The following is a 19,403-nucleotide window of genomic DNA, read 5'->3' on the forward strand; positions in this document are numbered from 1 at the left end:
AGCATCCACAACCACTGGGACGACACCAAAAAACTGAATTACGTATCGTTTTATTTGAGCGGTGTCGCCAGCATGTGGCACCGCAACCATGAACGTGATCTCACGACATGGACAGCCTTCAAAACTAACGTGACGGAAGTATTCGGGCGCCCCGCTGTTCGCAAGCTTCGCGCCGAGCAACGTTTGCGCAGTCGTGCGCAACAGTGCGGGGAGACATTTACTAGTTATATAGAAGATGTTGTCGACCTCTGCAACCGCATCGACGTCACAATGGCTGATGCCGAGAAGATCCACCATATCTTAAAAGGCATTGAAGACGATGCCTTCCAGATGCTGTTGGCGAAAAATCCGGCGACAGTCTCCGAACTCGTCAGTCTCTGCCAAAGCTTTGACGAACTCCGCAAATAACGCATAGCCACCCGCCAATCTCCTCCTCAGGCGACTTCAATGTCGAGCTCGGCTGTTTCCCTGGATAACGCGTCGCTGCTGCTGCAGATCAAGGAGTTCGTCCGTGAAGAGGTGGCTCGTCAGCTTTCTCTGGTTCCCCTTACACACGGCCAGTCGAATTCTCCATTGGCGCCCGCTCTCCAATCTGTCATCAAGGAGCAGGTAGCCGACCACATTCCCCCTTCTCTCCAGCAGGCTCCGGTTGCCACTCCCCTGACGTACGCCGAAGTCGCTTCGAGGCCTGCACCACAGACCTACGGTCCCCTTCGCCCACCTTTGCGCCCGCCCGTATCCGCTCCATTCCGGCCACTGGTGCAGTATGCACGACCACAAGATCATTGGCACATGGAAGACAACCATCCAATTTGTTTTTATTGTGGCCGTGCTGGACCCTTAGCACGTCATTGTCGCCTGCTTACACCGAATGTCTCCAACAATGTGTGTCCATATGCGCCACGTTTCCGACACCGCCGCAACTATTCTGACACCTTTGAATCTCCTGCCGTCGAGACCGCATTCTCCGGTCGCCGTTCACCTTCTCCTCGCCGCCGCTCCCTTTCCCCCATGCAACGTCGGCGGAGCCCTCTGCGCCAGGAAAACTAAAAATCGCAGTTCAGGAGGCCAGAACTGCGGTGTCTGCGAAATGTATAAGCCCTCACACTTCCCAGAAAAACGTTATTGAAGTCGCAATATAAGGAACATTGACACCAGCACTTGTCGACACCCGCGCTGCACTTTCAGCGATAGATGCCCGCATTTGCCGCAAGATAGGAAAAGTGACGAAGCCGCTTTCTGGACTGTCTCTTCGCACTGCCAACGCGCAGCACGTCGAGCCATCTGGCACCTGCACCGCTTGTATCCTCATTCAGGAGGTCCTCTATATCAAAGAATTCATCGTGTTGCCATCCTGTTCACACAACGTCATATTAGATTGGGACTTTCTCTCCGCACATCATGCGATCATTGACTGTGCCCGCGCTGAAATCGAGCTGTTTCAGTGTTCAGGCGATATTATCACTGACCAGAGGAACCCTTGTCACAAAATCACCGTTTCTGAAGACGTCATTATACCTGCCTGGTCTTTCGCCCTTGTGAGTATCTCTTGTGACTCTGTAGATGACGGAACAGCACTCTTCGCTCCGTCTGAACTTTTAGTTCGCCGCCGTTCACTACCACTGCCGTTCGCCATCCTCAAGTTCTAAACTGGCGCCTCTCTGATGTGCGTGTAAAACCCATCGGCCGAACCAATTACTTTATGCCGCCATGAAAGCCCTAGCAGAGCAGAACCCTTGGCCTCATCTTCAATATTTGACACGACGGACGACTTCACTTATCTTGCCGCTCTCGAGGCATCGCCTCCTCAGTCACTGCCGCGTTCTTTTATGCCAGCTATTGCCAGTGACCTTACGTCGACGCAGCGCGATGAACTTCTTCACTTGCTCGAAGGCTTCTCTTCTTTCTTTGACTGCCAAGCAACATCCCTCAGCCGCACAATGACTGTCTCGCACACCATCGACACTGGGAGCCATGCGCCCATTCGGCAGCGTCCCTACTGAGTATTGGCGACTGAAAGACGCATTATCTATGACCAGGTGAACGATATGCTGAAACGCGGTGTCATCCAGCCTTCTAGTAGTCCCTGGGCATCACCAGTCGTCCTAGCTTAAAAAAAAGACGGGACCATACGATTTTGCGTGGATTATCGAAGGCTTAACAAGATTACTCGAAAGGATGTATACCCGTTGCCACGTATCGACGACGCTCTTGGCTGTTTGCAAGGTGCGGAGTTTTTTTCCTCCTTAGATCTCTGCTCTGGCTACTGATAGGTGCCCATGGCTGACGCTGACTGCTCTAAAACTACGTTTGTAACACCAGATGGCTTGTATGAATTCACTCTGATGCCGTTCGGTCTGTGCAACGCGCCCGCCACTTTTGAACGCATGATGGACGGCATCCTGCGCGGCCTGAAGTGGCACACTTGTCTCTGCTACCTCGACGACGTTGTAGTCTTTTCCCCTGATTTTCCGACCCATCTTCGCCGTTTACATCGAGTTTTGACCTGTCTCCGGAATGCTGGGCTCCAGCTTAACTTAAAAGAAGTGCCTATTTGCAGCTCGAACATTGACTATATTAGGCCATGTCGTCTCCAAAGAAGGCATCCTTCCTGATCCTGCGATACTTCGCGCCGACCGACCGACCGACCGACCGAACAACCTTTTTTTAAGTCTTGGTGCATGAGTTGGGGAACACTGTATAATTCACTCAGTAACCGAAATGAGGCCAAGCCGGATTCACCCGAAATCAGAATCAACAGCAGTCATGCGCAGCAGCGCTTATACTCGGACTCACAGAAAAGAGAGAGAGAGGCTGCAGTTTCACCGGAAAGGCGAAGCAGTATTAGCGATAGCCAAGTATGCGGCAATTACACGAAGGAACATTACACAACCAAGAGGGCTCAGGCTGTGAAACTGAACTGTCTCCTACTATGAGGTCCTGTATATGTCATATAATGCCATCACTTCAGCGCTCAATTCTTCGAGGTCACACGAAGTTTCAAGTGCAAGATATATATATATATATATATATATATATATATATATATATATATATATATATATATATATATATATATATATATATATATATGGTTTGGAAAGCTGGTCACACACCCCCCTCCCCCACTTCCTTCGGAAAAATGAAAACTCTCTGCCTATGACTGCAACCCAAATGAAAATATTTGAGTGAGACAAGCTAGACACATAGATTGGTCTGATTTATGAGAAGGTGCATAGATGAAACTAGTTAAGACCATTTGGAACCAAAGAGGGCATATAGATAGCAAACTCAGAATTTCACTAGAGACCAGTTCGAATGATTAACATCTCTATTTATGAGAACCAATCTTTAAGACAGTGAGCGAGTCGCACAAATCAATATAATTTAGTGCAAGTCTGTAGGCATAGTGGCACTGTGCCCAAGAATAATAAAACAGTCATGTTGATAGCCTTTGTCTTGGCCTCCGCATGTGGCCTTAGGTGGCCACTGCATATGAAAACTGAAGGAATACTCATGTGCGATACACAGAACAACGTTTTGAACTTCATTAAGAGTGCTCACCGTTCCGTCATCACATAGTCGAAGACAGGAGCCGAAGTCGGCCAGCCGTATGTGGCCATTGGCATCCAGCAGCACATTGTCGGGCTTAATGTCTCGGTGCACGTAGTGCAACGAGTGTATAGAATCTATGGCGAGGATCATCTCAGTAATGTAGAAACGTGCCATCTCCTCAGGAAGTTTGTCCTCAAACTTGCTGAGCAGGGTCAGCAGGTCTCCTCCGCAGTAGTAATCCATGACGAGATACTGTGCGAGAAATAGTAAAGAAAGTTGATGCCACAAGAACAAATAAGCTGCAAAAGCCTTGCTCTATTTGTCTTAACAATAACAGGTCACATCGCAGGGTCTAGCTCTGCTATATATTACAACCTTCTCTTAGGACAACATAAAAATACCAGCAAGTCACGATAGCCAAAGAGGCAATAACACACCACTAGCCAGCAAAGAAGACAGCCTTTAAATACAGATAAATGTGAGAACTTTGTTAGACACAGAGACCAAGCTATCACTACGTAATACTTCTTGAGTGGTCAATACGCCCTGAGCATACAAAATAATAAAAACATGAAACTAATATTTTTTACATTATGGTTGGTCGTGAACACTGCACTGCCCACAGACACATCAAAAGTAGTTCAGTTTGTCACATTGTAAAGGTGACTTATTAGCTTAATTCACACAATATAGAGTCCAACTGCTAATTCTGTGCTTTTGAGCCTACAGTTATTGCATTTAATATCACAACAAGTGCGCACAATATAGATTACAATCACAGACTCACAAACTTCATACACAAAGCTTCTAACAGTATCTGCTGTATGTGCCAATACATGCATTTCAGTTTGAAAAAAAAAATTTAATGTATTGCGTTTGGGTTCAAATGGTTAGCATAGCATGCTTTATAAAAAGCAAAAGCTGTTGGTTATTATTAATGCAGAGCACATTCCTGCACAGCTATGGACACAGAATTCCATGACAAGTAAAAAAGAATCTTCCCTGCAGGCATCAAACAATGTTAGTTAATTCGAGTTTAATGGCGCAAAAGCGACTAAGGCCATGTTGCACCAAACAATGTCCTCACCAAGTTGGTGTCATCTTGGAATGAGTAGTGGAGATTTGTAATCCACCGCCTGTCACCAAAAACAAGCACGTCACGCTCTTCTTGGAAACAAGCCGTCTGAAAGAAGAAATTACAGCAGTGTAAATAAATGCAAACACGAATAGAAAAAGAAAGAAAGAAAAGAAATATCTACTGTCATCTGAGGTCATTCAGAAATAAAAACAGACAGGACACAGGAAGACGTAGATAGCACAGATGCTAAACACAAGAAGTTACACGTAGAAGTGCCAGAATCTACTTTGTGTGCTTCCCATATTTTTTTCCATAACAAGACCCTCACTAGGTCACATCACAAATTATGGTTTACACTGGAAGGTATAAAATGGTGTCTAGGGTCATTTTTACCAAAAGAATGTTTAAAATCAGTTTATTATTGCAGGAGACAGAAGAAATTGAATATCCTGTTACTATGTTGGCAGGAGGTGAGCGCGACTGCGAACAGAGACACTCCTCCTCCCCCTGCCCCAACTAGCATCTGCAAGCAGCATCCTTTCTTTGCTTTCTCCCATACTGGAGCTGAGGGACAGTGTCACATTCACATACAAACCCCAACTACTACTTTTTTTTCTTTCTCTTCTTTTTCTGCTGCTTGGCTAACCGCAAAGTATGATTTACCAAAGTCATGTGTCATGGTGAGTGTCGTTGCTAGCAGTGCATTTTATGTAGAGACATTTGCGCGTGCGACCTTGACCCTCTGGCTGGATGTGGACCATCCTCGAGAAAGAGGGCTATGGCATTTGGTTTGAAATTTCAGCTTTGTTTGTGGGCAGTGCTATCATACCTTGCAGACACAATTGTCAGCATGAGATGTACAGGCGCTGACAAAAGTGGTATACTCCACACAGATTGCTACTGCAGCGGTGTGGCTCGGCATTTTGGCGAGCTGAAGCATGAAACATTGACACGAGTCAAGCGACATGCCTGCAGATAATAAAGGGCACCCATTGGCTATCTCGATCCCAGATGCTGCCTGTAGATGGCGTTGCGATGCAGTTTGCCATTGCTCCGGCTTCCGCTGCGCAGAGTATACCACTTTTGTCGGTGCCTACATGCTGTGCTTGTCTGCTTCAAGTGGCCAAACCTGGTGAGGGGCTCTTTGATCTGAGAAGAGGAATCTTTACTTTAGAAACTCCCACATAAATACATGAGAATTGGGAAGTTGTTTTATCGAACATCCATTTCACCAATTTTTATGAGGTTTGTAGCATTGAAAAGTTAGAATCTAGTGACCGTAGCAAGCAAATTCTATATTTAGGCTGTCAATGTCTATACAAAATTTATGAAAACTGAAAAATTTTTAAAATACTACTGAGAAATCAAGCTTGCAACTCCAGCTCAAATTAAAGAACGATATCACAATTCTCTAAACTGCACCTATTGAGACAGTATAACGGACAGCATTGATAATTGTTCAACACTCTGAAGTATACCACTAACTTATGAGTAGCACCATTGCAAAATCTTAATAAGCATTCTAAAAATTTAATGTATCCTGTAAACTCATAGTATACCACATTTGTCCATTCCTCATTATCTAGAGAAAGATGCAGTTCACAAAATTGCAATACTTGTTTTCGGTGCAGAATTATGAATTTGTAAACTTCGTGTACAATCTCTTTTGACTTATCCAGTTTTGTCAATTTTTGTAAAGCATTTGATGCAATAAATCAAAATTCTGCTTCCCTTCAGTAAGTAGCATTCAGTTTCCTCTCTTAAATGCAGCAAAATTTCATTCAAATCGATTCATTGGTTGTCTAGGAAAGCATTTGTGTCTTTAACATGCATTTGGATATGGAAATTGGGGTTGTAGTGTTCAAAACACGGAAACTATGATGTCATTTCCGAAGGCTGAAATTGCTTGCAGCACCTACAATATGCAAAAATAAGGCCTTTGAAATTAGTTTCTGTTGCGCTGAGGGAGCAGTTTCTGGGGGTGCGACCACCTATTGCTTGCAAAAACTTCTCCTGAGCCATGTCCATATTGAAATATTGCTGATTTGAAAACGTGGGATGTCTATATTAATAACCCTCTGTAAGGTTGTTAATAGCATTTTGTTATTGCAGTATTCATACATCACTGTTATCTTAGCACAAAATATACCTTAAAGTCATTAAATTAATACAGTACCATCTAGCACAAAGAAAAACTGCCAGAGCATACATATTTAAAGATGCAAATTGGGCACAGAAATCTGCTGATCAATGAAATAAGCACATGTCTTAAATGTGTAATTATTACACTGGTATAGCTTCAAAGCAAACAACATAATTTCCATAAACATTTTCTAGACTCACTTCAGCTCTCTTGAGCATCTCCCACTTGTTGAGGATCTTCATGGCATACACTTTTCCTGTATTCCGTTCTTTTACAACAGCCACCTGCAAGAAGAGACCAAAACATACCCAGTAATCCAGTTTAAGTCCGTACTATCAGCATAAATTCAAATGTGAACAATTCAAAAACTATTCAATGCACTGCTCTGTTGTCAGGTTCACCTGCATTTGTAACAGTGGCCTATTTCAGACTCCAAAACGTACACTTGGGACTACCCGTGCCTAGAAATCGGCTGCAGGGCAATTGCACATTGCATTGTCATGTAAATACACAAAATAGGCATTCTGATCTGTTATTTCCTCTTTTCGTTTCAAGTAATACTGATGATACTTTCCCAGCAATGCACCCTCTAGACCAGTCCTATTCAGCAATGAACGTATCAGTAGAAGTGGCAGCCTTAAAATTTTATTTATAATAATTTAGTAGAAAATACTACTAAAATTTACTCAAGATGCTGACTTTCTTAAAAAGAGTTATGTATTTTGCTCCGTAAGGACACTGAAAACAGGCGCTCTTCTACAGTTGCAGCCAGAATGACGTGCACGAGAGACAAATGAAATACCAATGTGACAGTGGCCTAAATTTCTGTTGACAATCTACTTTCTCTCTGTCGAGTTCGTGACAGCACTTCAGATAGGCTTGAAGGCTGAATAACTCAGCAGGTATGAAAAACCATGCTTTGAAAAATTGGTCGATGACAGTTTTAGTATTTAGAAAGTTTTGCTTTAAACAAAGTGTAAGTAAAGAAACCACAACATTATCGATGTAATTATGACAAATTTAAACAAATTGCAAAAATTGTGCATTTCACTATAAATTCACACAATAAAACGATTTCTTGGGCGAGTTGGTCACTTATTGCAGGCATAACAGCAGCACCGAAAAACACACACAAAAGAAAGGAACAGTGACAGACACAGACAAGAAAAAAAGCAGTGATTGTCTGCATCTGTCAGTTTCTCCCTCTTTTGCGTGTTTTTTGACGCTGCTGTTATGCCTACAATAAATTCACACAAGTTTACATGAAAATAAAAGAGATTTTTGTGGTAATATGCAGGTAGTCCAGAGGGGAAAAGAGCGTACGTACAAGTTAGGTGATGTAATTAATCAATTATAAGTGAGGATTGAAACTTACACTGAAAAATGTGATTTAACCATCTGCAGTATTCTGTGCTACTTCAATAACCTTGCTAATTAACCAAATGGAGCGTCGTGAAAACAACACTAAACACAACTTTAAATTTAGCCATGTTCATCCATTCAATGGTGAGTTATCTGAGCAAGTGTTGCCTGATGCAGTTATCTTGACGAGTAAAAAAATTTGAAGTTTTGATGAAGGTTGTCAGCTTTGCCGAAGTGCAAATCACATCCTTATATCTCTGTGAAAGTCCACGCAGCAATACTCAAGATCAACATCCTTTATCATAGACCTACACAATAGACTGCAACAGAGAGTTGCAAAATTTTTCTGATTTTACAAAATTACTAGTCGCTTTTGGAAATAGCACCTCATCAACAGCCATTCTTGAGCACACCCCGATTCAGCATGTGCCAGCTGGTTGAAACCGTGGAAGAAGTCACAACAAGAAACACTTGTAAGTAAAATTTTTTTTTATAGTCAACCTTATCCTCACATTCCACACATAGGTGTTTTCAAAACTATCATCTGTGGACCTTAATGCTCCTCAAAATATATTAAGATGAGCTCAACAGATAGTCACAAGCAATCATCATTTATGAGAACAAGTGCTGGAGAGCCTTGTTATACAATATGAACAACCTATCTATATAAAGCTGCATTCATGCACACTGTGTTCAGATAAAATAAAGATATATATCCAAGTTTCATCCTAGACGCCAGCGCTCGTTTCTCCCCTGGTTGAATGATTTCCCCTCCAACAGGTGTAGGTTTCCGCCCCCGCTTCCCTTCACGATCGCGCCCGCATTGTTAAGAACGGCCAGCTGCAGTGCAAGTTTTGCCGACCAGTTGCGACTGTGGAGGCAACATTCCGGGAGCGTCGCCGCACACCTCTAGCCACTGCGTGACTAAGTCGACTGTGTGTGAACAACAATACGTGCATCCTCGACTCTCCATCGCTGGAGCCGAATTTGACGAAGTTGCCATTGTAACTAAACAGGCTCGGCGGACCAACTATTGTCACTGAGCAGCGGGAACGTCTACTGACACCCCTTCCCACGCGCCGACCAAGACGCCAGACAATGGGTGGCCGGCAGGCGCGCTGCAGTTCGGGGAATAAATACCCCTACGGTGCCGGGTCGTCTCCCCTACGGTGCTTCGTCTCCCCTACGGTGCCTGGTCAACCTGTTTACAATGACTGGACGAACGTTTTCCGTCCCCTTGGAATCAAGGGGGGACTGAGTGCTTATAAGCCCCTGTTGTGCTGATGCTCGACACTCTCTCTCAAGCAGTCATGTTAGACTGATATAAATACCGTAAATAAACCCATATTCCTCGTTCTCGATGAGAAGCAGTCCTTCCCTTCATCAACGTCCTCAGCGTGGATAAGTTGGACGACGCCATGGGCCAGCTACCTTCTAATTCATGCCCGACTCCAATCTTGACAACGGATCACGAGCGATGGGATTGAACCCCCAATCATAACAGCATTTAATTCGCGCTGCGCGCGAAACGTCTCTTGTTTGCGACGGAGCCTCTTCGGATGACCGGAAATTATTGTGTTGTTAACTGTGACGACAGCAATGTAAACACGAAAGGGTTGATGCCACCAGTGAAATTTTGTCGATTACAAGAAAATGGTACGTAAAAAGCAGACGACAAACATAGATTACTGCGGTGCGCCGAACGAAGTAAACAACTGGCAAACGAAGCGAGCTGTTCATTGATCACTCCTGAGTGTATGACGGTTTTTATATGTAACCCACATGAATTTAATAGTTACTCAGTATATAATCCTTTTATTCATATAAAATCCTTCAATTGGTCGACCAGCGCGTGTCCTGTTTTCTTTCTCGTGTTTCGTTTGTGTGTACGCTGCCCAAGAATGGAAACCACTTCTGTTGTATGCGCTAGCAGTGGCCAAAGTTTATGCGTGCTGAGAAATTGAATATGTGCACGAAGCATTGAACATGACAGGATTTCATTCCTGCACGGCACCGATTGATCGAGTTACTGGAGGATACATGCACGCATCTTGGTCGCGCCGGCATTGCTGAAGCAGAAATGATTACTAATACTTTCAACTTCCGTCTCTTGAGCACTGTTAAAAAATGGCCAGGCTATTTACATTGCTGCCTCTATTCTATACTGTAGGGGACGTACTAGTTAAAGTTGTGTGCGCGTGTCGTACTTGTGCTATGCAGCGATATATTTTGTTTATTTCTGCACAGTTTCGATGGAAGTCCGTTGTCGTCATCAGAGACAACACGGATTTGTAGCAAGCATTTTGTGAGAAACTGAAAAAATGACTTTAGCTCGTATGTGCCGTATGTATGTACAACATCACATGTGCTGACGATTTTCCCGGCGGCACATACGATGTCGTTTCCAATTACCTCCTTAGTGTCACTTACATGGCTAAGCAGACGCTGCCCTTTCGTCGCATTGCAGCCATAAAAAATAATTGTCAAGCGTACTGACCTTCTTAAAGGCAAATAGAAGTGTGTACAGTCTGTTTCACACTTAGGCGAAAACTCGGAACGTATTGCATAGCGATGCAGCAAGCAATGGAGTCGTGCGGCGGCAGCAGCTCGAGCAGGCGCAGACGCTCGAGGGCCGGAGTCGTGATCTGCGTCGCCTGCTACAGCGGTGCGCGCTCGCCGCATTGTAGGGAAGCGTGGTACTGTCAGGGGCAGTGCACCGATTTCATCAGTTCAGCGCTGTCAGCATTGGGGGCTCAATCCCATCGCTCGTGATCTGTTGTCAAGATTGGAGTCCGGCATGAATGTGAAGGTAGCTGGCCTGTGCCGTCGTCCAACTTATCCACGCTGAGGACGTTGGTGAAGGGAAGGACTGCTTCTCATCGAGAACGAGGAATATGGGTTTATTTACAGTATTTATATCAGTCTAACATGACTGTCTGAGAGAGTGTCTCAGTCCAACATGACTGCTTAAGAGAAGTGAGTCGAGCATCCGCATAACAGCAGTTTTTAAACACTCGGTCCTCCCACGATACAAGGTGACGCGAACGTTCGTTTAGTCACCGCAAACTAGCCGCCTCTCCGCAGGACGGTTTACACACACACATGCACACACACACGTGTTCACGGTCCAAAACCGACACCACACGAATTTCGTAGAACTCGGGAGCCATTCCGGGTAGCGCGTTGTCTTGCGTCTTGGTCGGTGCGTGGGAAGAAGCCTCCGTCGGCGTTCCCGCGGCAGCTCCCCCACCCGTTGGAGATCAGGTCCGCGTTGTCGCGTTGCGCACAAAGCCTGCTTCGTCGAACTCCTTCAGTCACAACGCATCCTAGCTGAAGCGACGGAGAGTGGAGGATGCACGTATTGATACTGACACAAAGTCGACTTAGCCACGCCGTGGCTTGAGGTCGGCGGTGGCATTCGAAGATGAGGTTGCCACCGCTGGCGTAACTGGCTGGCAAACTTGCACTGCAGCTGGCCGTTCTTAACCGCGGGAACTGAGCTGATATTCTTTACTAAACGTTGTGCGACACCAAACTCTCAGCCTTCATTAGCGATAATGGAGTTCCACAAACTTCTTTTGATAGCATGCTTCGTTTGTTCTTTTGAAAGGCCGGGGTACTGAGCGCGTGCACGCATATTTCTTCACTGTGTGTGCTGCTGTGATAAGCAGCGACAAGACACACCAAGATGTGCGCGCAACATGCTCAGTCTTTATTTAACTCGAAAGGAAAAAAAGCACTCAAGAATGATAACTATGGGAGTCGAACACGATGAAACAAACAGATACGATTAAAGGAATGTTTTAGGTTAAGACAATGAGTTGAAAGTGATTTTTCTCAACAATCATTCACTACACCAGACAGACCCTGCCCACCCGCGGGAAATTGGACACGTCACGTTCAGAACATCAGTTAGTATCTCGTCATGTCCACAGCGGCAGCGATGACAGCGCTCATCCTGGGAGGCAGTGAAGTGTAGAGCGACTTGATCAGGGATGTGCTCATTTGCAGCACATCTCAGTCGCTGACGATGGTGGATCGAAGCCTATCCTCGGGCGACTGATAGAGGGGATGGTGTGCCAGCAATACTTTCAACGAGCCCAAGATATTTTAAATAATGTTGGCGCCCGGGGATTGAGGCGGCCACTCCAAGAGAGTGACGGCGCGCGCATTTCCAGCAGTTGTTGCACAACACAAGCAGTGTGGATCGACGGCCTATCGTGTTAGAATATATAGTCGCCTTCCAGGAACGGGCCGTCAGAAATGTATGGAATCAGTACGTCGTCTATGACTGCCCTGCACCTTTCAGCGATGAACTTACCTTCGAGGCGTATCAGTGGGCATCGCACAACGCTTAGTAAAGAATACCGGCTCATTTCACGCAGTAACGATGAGATCGGCGCACTGCAACTGACAGTAGAACGTTTCCCGACAATGCGGCCAACGCGCGCCGCCGTAACAGACGACGCCGTTCAAGAGCCCGCCCCTCGAGCACCTGAGCCTGCGCGAGCTGCTGCCGCCGCCTGACTCAAGCGCTCACCGCATCGCGATGCAAAACACTCCGAGTTTTCCCCTAAGTGTGAAACAGACTGTACATCGTCCTTCGAATAAAACATCCACGCACGCGCACGTAGGCACACACCGCGCGCGGTACGAAACGTGCCCAAACACGCGCAGTGCAAAAGGCAGTCAAGGCGGTGCGAACGAGAGATGGGAGAGGCGTACCACCCGCTAGTTGAATTTCGTCCCGCATGCGGCGCTTTCAACGCCGGGCGCAGCAGCGCCGCTCGCGGTGCCGTTCTTGTCTGTAGGAATGTCACGGCGACGGCAGAAGTGCACCTGGAGTATCCGTGTAATTAAAGTGCTGTCGCAATAAAAAGAAGCCCATACATATACATAAGCTCGACGCACGGCACGCGTTCTTTATATCTGAAAACATCAATATGTGCTTACAGTATATTATGCGACAAAATACCTTTTTCTTGGCTAACTGGACTGTCGAAAATGGCTCACCGGAAGTCCTCTGGAGTCACGAAAGCACTACTGCCATATCGTGGACGCAAAGGGTCTATATGGTTCTGCGTTTCGCTGCCGGCACGAGTGCTGCACGCGTGCGCGCTAACGTTCCCGCCAAGCAGCTGGGTGCAAGTTGTATAAGGATACACCGATCTCTCTACGCTATCGGATTAGCTTGGGTTCGTTTAGCACGCGCAGCCGATTGTGGCCCCAACTTCACCTCTGCTAGAAGAACGATGTCAAGAACCACATCAACGCAAGAGACCTGGAAGACGAACGCCACGATGCAGTTAGGTTGGGCTCCGGGCAAAGACCTCACCTCTCCAAACGCTCCTCTCCCGATGACCTTGAGCACGTCGAAGTCATCCTTGGTCAGCCGCAAGTCCTTGATCCTCTGCACCACTGGTTTTACTGTTGAGAAAAAAGAAGGGGAATCAAAGTCACTTACGAAATCGGACCTCTAAACCTCGCACAGGCTCCGCAAGGTAAACAATAGGGAAAAAGTGCATCACTGATCGCCGCGGCCGTTTACCGAACCTACGACCTCGTACGGGGCACGTCGTGACAATACCACGGCGGGTATCGAAGAATCAACGAGGCGGTCCACTTAAGTATTTCAATAAAAGCAACAACTTCTTACACAGCCGTTAGCCCTGGCCCCAACCGATGACGTCGAGAAAACCAATTAGGCAAAATGAAGGTGCCTGCGCGGGCGAATTTCAGTGCCTCCAGCCGCATTCTAGGCACGCCGGTTCAAATGTTCGAATAGAATTATCGCGTACGCAATACAGGCAGGAACCTTGCATAAAGTGGGTCTACAAGATGAACGAGCACGAGTGCATTTGTTCGCTTAACCGAACGGTAACACGGGGCGGCATTAACTAATTCCACACGCGGCAGCCCGTAAAACAAATGCGAGGCTCATAAAACACGCAGGGCAGCCAGCACTGCGATCGTGGCAGCTTGGGAGTTGCGTGCAACGCCGTCGAGCAGGCGGCGTTGCAGGTCTCTCCACACGGCGACAGGGTCGTGGCTACCCTGAACGAAGGCTTGCTGCAGCACAGAGAGGCGGTGTTTCTTTCGCTCGTGTTAAGTGAAAATTCGACGTAGTGACATCAAAACACGCGTGTATTTCAAGCAGAACAAAACAGAACCCCACAGAGAAACATTTTCTTTACTAAAGTGAAGTACGTGCGGGATGCAAATTTCCGATACGATGGAGATGGTAGCATCGCCGGCAGCCTGGCATGTAACTCCAAGTGTTGGGTGATAATTGTAGTTACACAGCTACCACATCGCGCACGCACGCACACACACACACACACACACACACTATATATATATATATATATATATATATATATATATATATATATATATATATATATATATATATATATATATATATATATATATAACACTCAAGAAAGAAAAAAAGAGGATAGTTATGGCATATGTTTTTCCTGAAGTTTTGGCCGGAGGACCGGCCTCCGCCGGAGTGACTGCAAGTGTAGTCGCGTCACAGTTATATATCTAGACACCAGACACTCCTCACTTTGTCCCGCACGAACATACGCATAATCAAGCCCTAGTCAAACAAAATGCAAAGCGAAAAAAATTTGATTATGGTGTTTTACGGGCCAAAACCACTTACAAATTACGAGGCACGCCGTAAGGGGTTTTTCAACGTGCACCTAAATCTAATTACACGGGTATTTTCGCATTTGGCCCTCATCGAAACTCGGCCGCCGTTGCCGGGATTCGATCCCGCGACCTCGTGTTTATCAGCCCAACACCATGGCCACTAAGCAACCACGGCGGGTAAATGGAAAGCGAGTACATGGTGGAAAATGTAAAAATAGCCAGGCAGTAGAAAACACAGCAGGTAGGAAACTTCACAACATGTAATCACGTAATCATGCGGTGCTAAAGAAGCACAAGCAGCACACGAGTAAAAGATGAAGGCTAGCGCTGTATTACGCACTGCAGCAGAACGCAGTATCTCAAAACGCACACAAGGATAGATTTAACAACGCACACGTGGACGAAAACCGGTGTATCATGCATTATAAAACCAAAGCTTTCTATGGTCTCAAAATTGCAATAGTCACGCCCGTAGCATCACTCATCATGCGACCCGTGTAGCGTATGCCATAGCCGCAGCTGCCAGCCGCCGGGCACAAATCTAAACTTTCCCATATATATTATCGTAATATATCGCTCGCGCCATCGTCGTCGTCTTCCACAGCTGGCTCCGATGCCGCTCTCCCATACTGCCCCTCCCGCTGCCAAGGCACTGACGGCACTGGCCCACTGTCAGACGGAACGGTGATTTCGGTCGCAAATTCATTGCCTCAATATATCGCGAAATGAAAGCACGAATGCATATAACGAATAGATCGCACGAATGAAAGCGGATGTATCAAAATAAATGTGTGTGCGTACTTTTCGTCACGACGACCACCGATCAAGACAATAAGTGTGTTCGTACATTTGTTCAAAATTCTGCGTCACCTCTCTGTCGTGTGCGACACAACTTTTTATCCACCTCGGAATGGCTCACGATTTCTTTTTTAATTATTACTAACAATCTGGGGGTCCCAAAAGTGGTTTGCAGCAAGAGAGACGAATCTTGGGCACCTCATTCCCATGCTGGCCGAAACTACAGAAGCGCCGTACCTGCCGCTCTGGCAGGCCACTTGCGCCACCGCAAGTCTGCACGATCGGCTGCCACTCGCTGTCTCGACCGCGGGACTGCAGTGCTTGCCACCAGACAACTTTAGGTCATCCGGCACAGTAAGAATGGTGGCCTGCAGCCTCTTCACGTGCGCACTATATGGCACTGTTCCTTGTGCGTGCGGCGACACTGTGGCGGTCTCTGCCAACGTCACTAACAATCCCACCACCATCTAACACTGTTTCCCTACGGGCTTTCATCGAAAATGTGACATCTCACCTGCGGAACTTATAATGCTCCCTACGTCTTCCCTTGGATAGCGACACTGTAGCTGTGAAGCTTGTAACATCCCTTACCACAGCTCAAGGTATGTGCGTAAGGCCTGTCACAACTGCCTATTTCATTTAGAGTTAAACCATGCCATACCACTTCATTCCATTTCTCTTTAGCAATTGCTGTAGAAAACCCTACAATAACGTGACCTCCGAGATCGCGCCGCCAATCTCGGATGCCAACGCAAAGTTTCGTATATACCGATCCCATAGCGCTGCACGCAAACAGGCGACGTTTAGGAGCAGCGGGCGATATGTAGGGCAAATGGCCGTGCTGCGCGCGCGTCGTCCTTCGGGAAGCCAACGGTGCGGACACGACAATCACGCCCTGCCAGTGACCCTCCCTCCTTCTTCGAACCGCTTCTTCTATGGCTCTGAGGGTCGGCAACCCGGCCGTTCTGACCAGCCGAGGAAAAGGAGGTGGCGTACGTAGTACAATGCTGCATTTCCCTTGCTAATCGGACCAGTCCGAAGGGGCCCCCATTCAGCCGCCGCCTCGGAGGAGAGCCGAGACAATGCAGCGCTGATGAACGGTGGACGAGGCCTCGTGTGGCAGGTGTCTGCTGCTTGGTGCTGCTTTTCTGTACGACCCCACGCGCTCCACTCTCGAACTAAGCAGCCTTCAGGTGTACGCTCTGCCTTTCCGGTATGAATTTGGCTGTTTAGGAACAACAACAACGGCATCGAAAGTAGTAAAAGAATTTAGAGGAACAAGGACCCGATGTGGAAGAAAAAAATAAGCAGCAGTGAAGATTCCTCCAGACCAGCTGGCCGCGGGCGCTGTACCGCCAGGTAGTGCTGACACCGACAGCTGAGGTTATTATTGCTCTGCACTTCTGTGCGTCTTAAAAACGTGGAGCGATTCTTACTTTTGGATAGAATGACGCTTAGGAAGAAAATACATGTATGACACTTAGTTATAGCTGTCACTCACTGGCACGAGGATATCTTAATAGCGCCATACAGGTTAGTGGTACATTGTAGGGGTAAAATTCACAGGCAATGGGTAAAGAGCACGCAGGGAGAGTGTGTTAGCACTGTGGAGAAATTGAAGGTTTCCGTGGCAAGTCGGCGCTACGAGACGTTCAAGGAAATGATATTTGATAAAAGACGGCCCCTCGGCCATAAGAGCCGCATGTACTACGCCGGTACATCAAACCAGTCTGCATTCTACAGCGTATCGAGATGCGAGTTGGAATGTGCCTAAATCTATGAGATGACATCACATGGCCAACATTCGACAGGACCGTAAGTTAAAAAAAATTCACCGACGATTACGATACTCCCTAATGCGGAATTTGAGCGCAGCTCTATGCATATTTTCATTTCGCGATATATTGGCTGGCGCGGTTAATCTGTTTCGTGCGGCAGGTTGCAAACGGAGTGAAGTGTGGCGCGACTGCCTCACTAATCGGGAGATCGCGAGGGACAGCGCGCGGGTGACACGTGGGCGCGATTCACAGCAGCCGCCGCAGACAGACCTCCGCTCATGCAGCGCTTTGTTTCGATATGTGATATCGGTGGCGTCATCGGTGAATAGGCGACGCGCGCTACTCTCGCGCTCTGGCGTCATCTCCTAGTCACCCTAGCCGCAGAGCCCGTCTTGCGCGGCACTGTATATACATTTTTACTAACACGGTATTGCCACAACCTCCTCCTCCTCCTCCGCTTTCCTCTTCGCGCTCTCTTCGCCGTCGCCGTCTTTCACTCCCCACTTTGATCCTTCGCTGTGCGCATTCGCTCGGTTACGCCGAGGACGCCGAAAGATGCCGACTCTCGCCGCAGTAACGGGCTGCGCTCTTAGATTAAATTCTCTCAAAACCACGATCTGATTATGAGGCACGCCGCAGTATGGGATCCTAATTAATTTTGACTACGTGGTATTCCTCAACGTGCACCCAATGAACGGTACACGGGCGCATTTGCATTCCGCCTCGATTGAAATGCGGATGCCGCGGCCGGGATGATTTCATCCTGCGCCCTCGGGCTCAGCAGCGCAACGCCAAAGCTACTACGCCAGCGTGACGGGTGCGTATACGTACCACAAAGAAACGTATGCCTACACGTAAAGAGCGGACACTGGAGCTGTTCGACCAGCCGGCAAGCGGCATGACGATGTCCGCTTGGCGGGTGGTCGAACCTCAAACGTTGACAGCTTATCATACGTCTACGGGGTTACGTCCACGCATCCCGTTTCCATAGAGGCTGACGCTGGGCAGGTCATGTGCCGCTGGTTAGGCCCACCCCACCGCGCTTTTCCACGCATCGCCTCACTCGTTCGGCAAGGTGTTTCTTTCCTATGCAGATTTATTCTTGTTGTTTCTTGGGGTAAGGAACATTTTTGGCAAGACGTTGTCATACTGGCGGTGAGCGTATTTTGCAGGTATAGCATAGAACCTTGAGCCATGGCAGTCGTTCACCCTGCACGCACCAGTTTGCTTTTGCACTAGTATTTTCCGGAAGAGCACATGCATTATTTCCAATGCGTAATTTTCCAAAAATCACTCGCAAGGCCTTCGCTTTAAAGCACAGAATTTGTTATCTGTGGCTCAACCATGCCATCACACAAACATTTCATTTGGCGTGGCTCGAGCAGTGTAATGCGCATTTGGGATCGTTTTGCGAAGGATGTGCCTGACAGTATGTGCACGCTGAATGCGCCTGGTCCGGTTGGCAATGTCACTTTTACTTGACGCATTGCTTGTCATGGCTAAAACATTCTTGCAGTCGGTGTCTTTATCCAGTGTATGATCTTGCATTCTTCTGTTCAATTCCCTATGTAAACAAGAAAAATAAACGTTTTTGAATGGAACAACCGCTTCCTATTCTATGCGGCTGAAAAAAGCGGCTTAAAAACTACAAAAGAATTGCAATAAGGAGAGCTCTGATCGCATTAGCTTTCCAATCTGCATGAGCCAATCCAGCCTTGCAAAGGTTCTTTGAGAAGCTTGGCGGCTTTTCCAGTAGAAAGATTGCGATCCGCGAGTTTAGTACGCCTAATATGTATGCAGCATGCTTAAAAAAGCAAATATTAAAGTTGCGCTGCACTACAGACGACGTGGTTGAACAACTTAGCAGCCAAAGGTGAACCAGAATCGAAAGCATTGCCATCGAAACTGAAACCAAAACGGAGCTAAATCACGTGTATACAATCGCGGTAGCTCAATTGGCTAGAGCATCGCAAGCGTAATGCGAAAACGTGGGGTCGTAACCCACCTGCGGCAAGTTTTTTGATACACT

At 47.0% G+C, this 19,403-nt stretch overlaps 1 protein-coding gene across 5 annotated transcripts in view; it reads right to left on the reverse strand.

The window, feature by feature from the left end:
- Positions 1 to 19,403, reverse strand: part of gek (serine/threonine-protein kinase gek) — a 309,659-nt gene that overhangs the window by 176,031 nt on the left and 114,225 nt on the right. For 4 of the 5 annotated variants that reach the window (XM_065455026.1, XM_065455025.1, XM_065455028.1 and 1 more), the window contains exons 2-5: positions 13,474 to 13,565; positions 6,977 to 7,060; positions 4,643 to 4,738; positions 3,565 to 3,807 (exon numbers count right to left, since the gene is read on the reverse strand). In XM_065455026.1, coding sequence (XP_065311098.1) covers positions 3,565 to 3,807; positions 4,643 to 4,738; positions 6,977 to 7,060; positions 13,474 to 13,565 — 515 coding nt within the window. Of the gene's footprint in view, positions 1 to 3,564; positions 3,808 to 4,642; positions 4,739 to 6,976; positions 7,061 to 13,473; positions 13,566 to 15,192; positions 15,233 to 19,403 lie in introns of those variants that run through there. The other variant, XM_065455029.1, reaches the window with a different exon arrangement.

Source organism: Dermacentor albipictus, chromosome 7, assembly GCF_038994185.2.
Source record: "Dermacentor albipictus isolate Rhodes 1998 colony chromosome 7, USDA_Dalb.pri_finalv2, whole genome shotgun sequence".
NCBI classification, from domain to species: Eukaryota; Metazoa; Arthropoda; class Arachnida; order Ixodida; family Ixodidae; genus Dermacentor; species Dermacentor albipictus.